General features: G+C 46.1%; 1 protein-coding gene and 1 long non-coding RNA gene across 4 annotated transcripts; one reads left to right on the plus strand and one right to left on the minus strand.

The window, feature by feature from the left end:
- Positions 1–646: 646 nt before the first annotated feature.
- LOC120974967 (uncharacterized) lies at positions 647–8,613 on the minus strand. Its single transcript, XR_012201863.1, has 4 exons — positions 7,951–8,613; positions 6,192–6,392; positions 2,439–3,290; positions 647–2,350 (listed from the first exon to the last, which is right to left on the minus strand). It is a non-coding gene; the product is annotated as an uncharacterized lncRNA (long non-coding RNA).
- LOC109767221 (ABC transporter C family member 10) lies at positions 898–7,893 on the plus strand. 3 transcript variants are annotated; one of them, XM_020325982.4, is made up of 12 exons: positions 898–1,020; positions 1,156–3,236; positions 3,392–3,712; positions 3,812–3,898; positions 3,983–4,582; positions 4,689–4,853; positions 5,011–5,305; positions 5,398–5,612; positions 5,714–6,019; positions 6,265–6,403; positions 6,573–6,812; positions 7,071–7,893. In XM_020325982.4, exons 1-12 carry the CDS (start codon positions 1,005–1,007, stop codon positions 7,178–7,180), a joined length of 4,575 nt encoding a protein of 1,524 aa, XP_020181571.1. In that variant the 5' UTR covers positions 898–1,004; the 3' UTR covers positions 7,181–7,893. The 3 variants fall into 3 exon arrangements, with proteins under 3 accessions (XP_020181571.1, XP_045088561.1, XP_040257607.1); XM_045232626.2 differs by having other exon boundaries at positions 1,005–3,236; XM_040401673.3 differs by having other exon boundaries at positions 1,005–3,236; positions 6,265–6,328.
- Positions 8,614–9,225: the final 612 nt, after the last annotated feature.

Below are 9,225 nucleotides of genomic sequence, written 5' to 3' on the forward strand. Positions count from 1 at the left end.
ATTGTAATTTCTCGTAACTTCCATCCGAGCGTCCTCATTTGCTTGGGTCACAGCATTGTAATACTCCGTATGCAGCAGGGAGTCCAAATTTGAAGTTGATAGCACTACAGAGACGGAAATCCAATTAGACTCAAAAATGTTTTTTCTGCGCCCCCTTCCGTCAACGCCGCTTGCTGCCGGAGGATGGCAGCCTCTCGTTGCCTTTTTCTGGTCGTGATCTCGTTGTCGCCTTTGACCACCGGTGCTGGGAGGGAGCTGTGTGGATCCTTGTGTCCGTGGCTTGGGTGATTCTCTCGTTCTCCCTTGTTGCATGATCCGATGCTCCTTCGGAGCTGGCGCATCTCGTCGTGGTCGTTGTTAGTTCTGGGGGCAATCCCGTACCTCCTCCAAGCTCCCATGCTTAGGATCCTCTTGTAGACCTTGCTCCTGCATTTGGTACCTTCATCAAGTTGCTCCCGCGGCGGGCGGTGCCCTTCGTGCGTTGGATGTGTTCGTTGGTTCGCTCCGGGTTTTGGTTGGCTTGGATTCTTTGTTCGTAGTTTGGTTACGAGTTACCCGGCTCGTCGGCATTCGCCAGATGGGTATGGGTTCCTCTCTGTATCTGCGTTTCATGCTTTGCTCGAGTAATAGTAGTAGCAAGGAGATTCCCCCAAAATCATTCATGATTAAAAAAGCCCGCGACGCCGAGGCACGAGACCAACGGCTCTGTTATTCTTTGGCACATGCCGTGTGCGCACACTGCCAAAGCTCCGGACAAACGGCACGCAGCGGTAGCCGCTACGGAACAGAGAGGCCAATACCCTACACTGCCACAGTGCCACTGTTGCTCGCGGGGAAAAACCATAATAAACTAACTAAAGAACTGAACCTTGGGATCGAATCGTGCAGTTTGTTCGGATCAATCTCGATCTACTCCATGCCCTGTTTGCGGCTGCTGCTTCAGCTTCAAGCAGGGCTGCAGGACTCTGCTCGATCCACCTGTTCGTGATCGCACACTCGCGCAGATGAGCTCCCTCGCAAGTAAGTACTACTTACTGTACTTTTCTCACCCGTCCCCATGCATGTTGCTGCATAGCTACATCAGCATTGCTACATTGCTACTGCAAGAGCTGGGAAATCTCACTGCGACGCAACGCTCTGTGATTTACGCCTCAGGTTCCTGGGCGACGATGATGAACTTGTGTGGGAGCCCGGCTTGTTGCGGCCAGGGCGTCCTCAGACAAGTATTCGACGGCTCCACCTGCACCAACCACCTGGTGGAAACCGGCATCGTCGCGCCGCTCGCGCTCACGCTCCTGCTCCAGTTCCTCGTCAGACTCCCCGAGAGCAGAGCGTCCTCCGCACGCCGGCGGCTTCTCAGGCCCAGCTCACCGCTGCATCTTGCCACCGTGCTCTTCAATGGCTGCTTGGGGTTGTTCCATCTCGTCCTGGGACTGTGGATGCTGCTGGGGAGCAACTTCAGCAGTCAGGACGCCTCTAGGACTTACCTGCCGCACTGGTGGCTCGTGACACTGTCCCAGGGGTTCAGCTTGGTCCTCGCCGGCTTTGCTTTCGCCGCCGGGACCCAGTTTCTCGGGCCGGCATTCGCTCGACTATGGTCGGTGTCGCTGACCGTCTACGCGGCGTTCGTCTGCTGTTCCTCGGCTGTCACCATTATCGCGGAGAAGGCGGTCACCGTCAAGGCCTGTTTGGACCTCCTGTCCCTGCCAGGCGCAGTTATGTTTCTCATCTACAGCATGCAGAGCAGCCATGACGAAGAGGGACATGAAGATGAAGGATTATACAAGCCACTGAAGACGGATGATACAGCTGACAGTCAAGAGGTAGCTGCTGATTCTTCAGAGAGCACCCACCAGAAGGTGACTCCCTTTGCCAGAGCTGGCATTTTGAGCCAGATGACATTCTGGTGGCTGAACCCTCTGATGAAGACGGGCTACCAGAAGCCCCTCGACGACAAAGACATGCCGCTGTTAGGCGCCGCAGACCGGGCACAGAGCCAGTACTCAATGTTCTTGGAGAAGCTGAACAAGAACAAAAACAAGCAGACGTCACATGATGCCACACCACCATCAATCCTGTGGGCTATTGTTTCTCAACACAAGTGTGGGATCATGGTCTCAGGTCTCTTCGCCCTGCTCAAGGTGCTCACCTTGTCCACAGGCCCGCTGCTTCTGAGGGCATTCATCAACCTGTCAACCGGGAAAGTGACCTCCGATTCCAAGCATGAAGGCTATATGCTGGCTGCGCTCATGTTCATCTGCAAATTGTGCGAGTCGCTGTCGCAGAGGCAGTGGTACTTCCGCACCCGGAGGCTGGGGCTCCAGGTGAGGTCGCTCCTCTCGGCGGCCATCTACAGGAAGCAGCAGAAGCTATCAAGCTCGGCGAAGATGGCGCACTCCTCGGGACAGATCATGAACTACCTCACCGTGGACGCGTACCGGGTCGGGGAGTTCCCGTACTGGTTCCACCAGACATGGACGACGGTCGTCCAGCTCTGCATCGCTCTGGTGATCCTTTACAGCGCGGTCGGCGCCGCCATGGTCTCGTCCTTGGTCGTCGTCGTCATCACCGTGCTCTGCAACGCTCCGCTGGCCAAGCTGCAGCACAGGTTCCAGAGCAAGCTGATGGAGGCGACCGACGCGAGGCTGAAGGCCATGTCAGAGTCACTGGTCCACATGAAGGTGTTGAAGCTCTACGCGTGGGAAGGTCACTTCAAGAAGGCCATTGAGGAGCTGAGGGAGGTCGAGTACAGGTGGCTGTCGGCGTTCCAGCTGAGCAGGGCGTACAACAGCGTCCTCTTCTGGTCGTCGCCTGTCTGGGTCTCGGCGGTGACATTTCTGACATGCTACTTTCTGGAGATCCCTCTTGATGCCAGCAACGTCTTCACCTTCATCGCAACCCTGCGTCTGGTGCAGGACCCGATTCGGGCGATACCAGAGGTTCTTGGCGTCGTGGTGCAGGCTAAGGTGGCTTTCACTCGGATAGAGAAGTTTCTAGGTGCACCTGAGCTGAATGGACGAGCTAAGGAGAAATGCTCCTCCGTGGCCATCAGTTACCCGGTAGCGATGAACTCGTGTGGCTTCTCGTGGTGCGAAGATCCATTGAAGCCTAATCTGAAGGACATAAGTTTGGTGGTAAAAGCCGGGGAGAAGGTTGCCATTTGCGGAGAGGTTGGGTCAGGAAAGTCGACGCTTTTGGCTGCGATGCTCGGAGAGGTCCCGAGAACTCAAGGCACGGTAATAATGCTTTCCAACAACATTGTCTTCATTTTGTTATCTTCAGTTGAGGACCTAAGTTTATCAAATGAACAAAAAAAAACATTTATCAGTTCTTAAGGTTATGATTGATGTGACAACAAGCTTTAATCATGTGTAAAATGTTCATCCATCAGATTCAAGTCTGCGGAAAAATAGCATATGTGTCACAGAACGCATGGATCCAAACCGGAACCGTGCAGGAGAACATCCTCTTCGGGTCTCGTATGGACAGCCAAAGGTACCAGGAAACACTCGCGAGGTGCTCGCTGGTGAAGGACCTTGAGATGTTGCCGTACGGAGACGATACTGAAATCGGGGAGAGGGGAGTGAATCTGAGTGGCGGTCAGAAGCAGCGCCTTCAGCTTGCTCGTGCGTTGTACCAAGACGCAGACATATATCTCCTCGACGACCCTTTCAGCGCCGTCGATGCCCATACAGCAACTAGCCTCTTCAATGTAAAGATCACAATTATCAGCAGCTTTGCAGAGTGCTTAATGATTTTAGTTGGAAACTGTTGTTTAAATTAAGTTACTATTGATTTATCTGACATGCAGGAATATGTCATGGGCGCCCTTTCAGACAAGACTGTTCTTTTGGTCACCCACCAAGTCGATTTTCTACCCGTCTTCGACTCCATTTTGGTCTCTCTCTCACAAACACATATCTATAATGGCCTGTAAGTTTTTGTTCATGTTATCATCTAAACTAGTGGTAATTTTTAACAGCTGATGTCAGATGGGGAGGTTATTCGGTCGGCACCTTATCGAGATCTATTCGCGGACTGTCAAGAATTCAAAGACCTTGTAAATGCCCATAAGGATACCATTGAGATTTCAGATGTTGATAACAATGTTGCTCCTCACAGAGCAAACGGAACATCAACAAAGGAGAAGCATCATATCAATGGAAGTGGATACACGAAGTCTGAGAAGCCATCACCAGCACACCAACTGATCAAGGAAGAGGAAAGAGAGACAGGAGACACTGGACTTAAGCCCTACATGATTTACCTACGCCAGAACAGAGGCTTCATGTATGCCTCTCTGTGTGTCATTTCTCACATGATCTTCATAGTGGGGCAAATAGCGCAGAACTCTTGGATGGCGGCGAATGTCCAAGATCCGCGTGTCAGTACACTGAGGCTAATCACGGTGTACATTGTTATCGGACTTTGCACGGTGTTGTTTTTGCTATCAAGATGTCTATCGGTTGTTGTTCTCGGGGTCCAGACATCGAGATCCTTGTTTTCCCAGTTACTTGACTCGTTGTTCCGTGCACCGATGTCCTTTTATGATTCTACTCCTCTAGGAAGGGTCCTTAGCCGGGTAAGAATTCTTGAATAGATGGCAAATATGATAATAAATTTGAAATTCTGTTTCACATTCTGACGTTTTTAATGACGGGCCAGCTCTGTTTTCCCTTGTAATGCAGGTCTCTTCCGATTTGAGTACTGTCGACCTTGATGTCCCATTCGCGTTCATGTTTAGCCTTAGTGCCAGCTTGAATGGATACAGCAATCTGGGGGTATTGGCTGTTGTTACATGGCAAGTTCTATTTGTGTCCGTGCCAATGATAGTTTTGTCAGTTAGGCTACAGGTAACTGGTTTTGTTACAGTTATATTTGGCAGTAATTATTCCATTCACCAGCAGATGTATTCTGTTGCTTTTTTTCATCCAACGGTGAATTAGTTAACCGTTTTCCATTGACGATTTCCGATGATCTGTCATGTTTTTTCCTTTTTTTGCCATGCAGAGGTATTACTTAGCCTCTGCTAAGGAACTTATGCGGATCAATGGCACTACCAAGTCTGCTCTAGCAAATCACCTAGGCGAATCAATTTCAGGGGCTATAACCATAAGGGCCTTCGAGGAAGAAGATCGTTTCTTTGATAAAAATTCTGATCTTGTTGACAAGAATGCTATCCCATACTTCTACAACTTTGCAGCAACGGAATGGCTGATTCAGCGCCTTGAAATAATGAGTGCTGCAGTCCTTTCTTTTTCTGCATTTCTCATAGTTCTTCTTCCTCCAGGAACTTTTAGCCCTGGTGAGTAGCTTATGCTAGCACAAGCACCAAAATCATTTGTTATGAAGAGACCAACATTACGATCGAGAAACTAATTACTTTTGTTCCTGCAGGTTTTGTGGGAATGGCATTGTCGTATGGTCTTTCCATAAATATGTCTTTTGTTTCCTCTATTAGAAAGCAATGCACCTTTGCGAATCAAATAATATCCGTGGAACGGGTGAACCAGTACATGGACATAAAAAGTGAAGCAGCAGAAGTCATCGAAGAAAACCGGCCGGCACCGGATTGGCCTCAAATTGGTAGTGTGGAGATTAGAGATTTGAAGGTAATGAATCAAAAATATAAATATATACATGTATGCCTTAAGAGGTGAAAACCTTTAGGATTAATTGTAACAGATTGTGGTATAAACATTTTGTTTGACAGATTAGGTACAGAAAGGATGCTCCCCTTGTACTGCATGGAATCAGTTGCAAGTTTGAAGGTGGAGATAAAATTGGTATAGTTGGTCGAACAGGAAGTGGGAAGACAACCTTAATTGGCGCATTGTTTCGCCTTGTTGAACCATCTGGAGGGAAAATAATTATTGACTCTTTGGACATCACTTCTATCGGCTTACATGACCTGCGTTCACGTTTGGGCATCATCCCACAAGACCCGACACTTTTTCAGGGCACTGTAAGATATAATCTAGATCCACTCGGGCAATTCTCAGACCAACAAATATGGGAGGTAATATATGTAATGATACATATTTTTTTATGTTGTTTTTCTCTTCTTATTCCATCATCAGACGATTTAACCATGGCAATTTAGCTCAGTTATCAAGATAATATATATTACAGTTTCAGAAAGTTCACCACGCTATCAAACTGAATTAAGGGCATCTCAGATGACAAGTTACCTTTCTCCTTTTATGTCCCTTGCACATCTTAAAAGGAATCACCATTGTTATCTCACCTTCTATCCTGTTGCAGGTTCTGGATAAATGTCAACTTTTCGAAGCTGTCCAGGAGAAAGAACAGGGGTTGGATTCACTTGGTAGGAAATTCCATCTGCATATGCACTTTAGTTTCTGGAGTTCATTTTTTCTGTTCCTAAGAAACTGCGAAAACAGTAAGTTATACCTCAGTCATTTCAAAGTTCAAAATAGGGTGAACATACTCGTGCTACTCAATTTGTCAAGCCGTGAGTAGTCCTAGGCGCACTAGATATATCTGTTTTAGAGCGCAATTTCTGAAACTGTGTAATGGTCATATTACTAATCAAGATAATTGTCATGCAGTTGCGGAAGACGGATCGAACTGGAGCATGGGCCAGAGGCAGCTCTTCTGCTTGGGACGCGCACTTTTGAGAAGGTGTCACATCTTAGTTCTTGATGAAGCCACGGCCTCTATAGACAATGGAACAGATGTTGTCCTTCAGAAGACTATTCGAACAGAATTCACACATTGCACCGTTATTATGGTCGCGCACCGTATACCGACAGTTATGGACTGCAATATGGTACTTGCAATGAGCGATGGTATGCTTCCTAATTTCCTATCCCCAACATAATATAACTACAGCGATTCGCTTATTGTTAGCCTTATTGAACAGCACAAAATTAATACGGAATATGAATCATACTCAGGAACCCAAAGGCAATGTGGATCTGTTCTCTAGTTCCAGTAAACCCGCCTTTTTCCATTGTATTATTTTAGTCTTACAAAATCCTTTGTATAAGATAGGACTACATCATATATTTTCATAGTCCATACTAATGAGCTATATACTCTTTCAGGGAAAATAATGGAGTATGACAAACCTACAAACCTAATGGAAACCGAAGGATCCTTCTTCCGCGAGCTGGTCAGGGAGTACTGGTCATACACATCAAACAGAAATATATAGATCATTTTTTTTATTCACAAAATTACTGTAGCAAGGCAATAATAAGAAAGCCAACAGAATTTGACAGGAATTCATGTACGTAGAAAACAGAGGAATCCAAGCAATGATGTATTGAGGCAACATACTTCTAGTGCTAAATATATGCGACCTTACACTGACACCGTATCACGCTTTTAGTAGGAACAAAAAAAGGAGCTGTTGGTAGGACATTGATTTTCACAAGTTTTTGCTATGGAAGGGGAGACAAGGGAAACTTGCAAACTTTGCTAATCCCTCCGTTTCTAAATATATGCCCTTTTAGAGATTTCAATATGGACTATATACGGAGCAAAATGAGTGAATCTACACTCTAAAATATTTCTATATACATCCGTATGTAGTCCCTAGTGAAATCTCTAAAAGGTACTCTCTCCGTAACCAGATCAAGGATGCTGTAGTAACCAGATCCATAGGAATTAGAATCCAAATAAAAAATTGGAAAAGCTATTTGTTCTTTCAGAATACCGACAATTAAGAGCTGCCACAACTCATGGTTCCATGAGCAAAAGTCTGTCGAATTAGACCCTTCTAATAAAGTCTTTCGGTGCTGGTTGCGAGCTACTCCAGTAATTAACTACTGCAGGTATTAGTTTCTGACCGAGTGACTCTTTAAGACCACATGTGAAATTTAGTCCGTAGAGTGAGGAGATTTTCTACTATAGCAGTTGGTAGCGAAGCATACCATCGATGAAGTGTCCGGGGAGGAAGGAGCTCCAGAAAAGAGTTCTCACCGGAGAGGTCTGCAACGAGGTCAGAGCCCCAGGTCTACACGAGGATGTTGGAGAAGGCTTCCGTGGGGGAGGTCCGCACGTAGCGGCGGAGACGCATGGGGTGGGGGGCGGGCGGCGCCGCCGGCTACCTGCTAGGACTCGGTGCCTGCTCCAGCGCTTCGCCCACCATGGACACCGCGGTACAGCTGCTGCCGTCTGCCTGCCAGAGGGCCGGAGTGTTTTTTTTTTTTGAGAGCCAGAGGGCCGGAGCTATGGTCGCTCGTACCGAGACGTATTATGTCTCGCCTACAGCGCCGACTAAAACACTATAGCTGCGCGCGACTTTTTCCTGTGATTTTAATCGGGTTTTCACTGTTTTGCATCTGTTTCTTTGTTTTTGGAGTTTCCTATTATTTTTTTCATGTTTTCCTTTTACTTTTTATTTCGTTTTTAGATTCTCTCGTATTTCTTTCTTAGGTTTTCTTTGGATTTTTCTTTTTCTTTTTTTAACACATGTCTAATTTTTTCATTTGCACTGGAAATATTTTTTTACACACGTTTGAACATTTTCCAAATACATGATCAGTAAAAAGTATATTCAAATACATGTTTTCATGTCTATTTTTTGATACACATTGTATATTTTTGGTATACATATAAAATATTTTTTTGAGGGATGTTAAACATTTTTAAATACACGTCGAAGCATCTTTAAGACCATTTTTACATTGTATAAATATTTTTTTTAAAATGTAAAATTTTAATGCGTGTTTTTTAAATGTAACATACATTTTTTGAATGGCCCAAAACATTTTTAAAAATGTCATGCACATTTTTTGAACGCGTGAACATTCTTTTGAATGCTATCAACATTTTTGTGAAATTACACTAACAAAACTTTTACACTGTTAATATTTTATAGTTTGTGATTTTTAATTTTCGTTAAGTAAATATAAGTTTTTGAATATATGTATTCAGATTTTTTTTCCGAAAATATGAGCAAAAGAAAAAAAAGTGAATGCTCGCGGTAGGCGAGTGCCTACTCTGTCTTGCGCAAACGCGATACATAGCTACGCCCCTGCCACAGTGCCAGACCCCCATACCCCCGTATCACGGTTGACCTGTTTGGGCCTCCCAGGCCTAGATAAACATGGCAAAGAGGGAATGGGCCCGTAGCACTAACCTTCACGAACATGCCAACCCCCGGTTTCCATATAAGGGGTCCTCAGGAGTAAGAGTACAAGGACTTCGAGGAGAAGGCAAATACGAACGAGACCAAGACGAAGACGACCAGAA

The sequence above is a fragment of the Aegilops tauschii genome, chromosome 2, assembly GCF_002575655.3.
Source record: "Aegilops tauschii subsp. strangulata cultivar AL8/78 chromosome 2, Aet v6.0, whole genome shotgun sequence".
NCBI classification, from domain to species: domain Eukaryota; kingdom Viridiplantae; phylum Streptophyta; class Magnoliopsida; order Poales; family Poaceae; genus Aegilops; species Aegilops tauschii.

Coding starts and splice junctions, on each gene's coding strand:
- LOC109767221 (XM_045232626.2), top strand. CDS start 1,005: ATGAGCTCCCTCGCAAGTAAGTACTACTTACTGTACTTTTCTCACCCG. Junction 3,899..3,982: donor CCGTCTTCGACTCCATTTTG/GTCTCTCTCTCA, acceptor AATTTTTAACAG/CTGATGTCAGATGGGGAGGT. Junction 4,583..4,688: donor TAGGAAGGGTCCTTAGCCGG/GTAAGAATTCTT, acceptor CTTGTAATGCAG/GTCTCTTCCGATTTGAGTAC.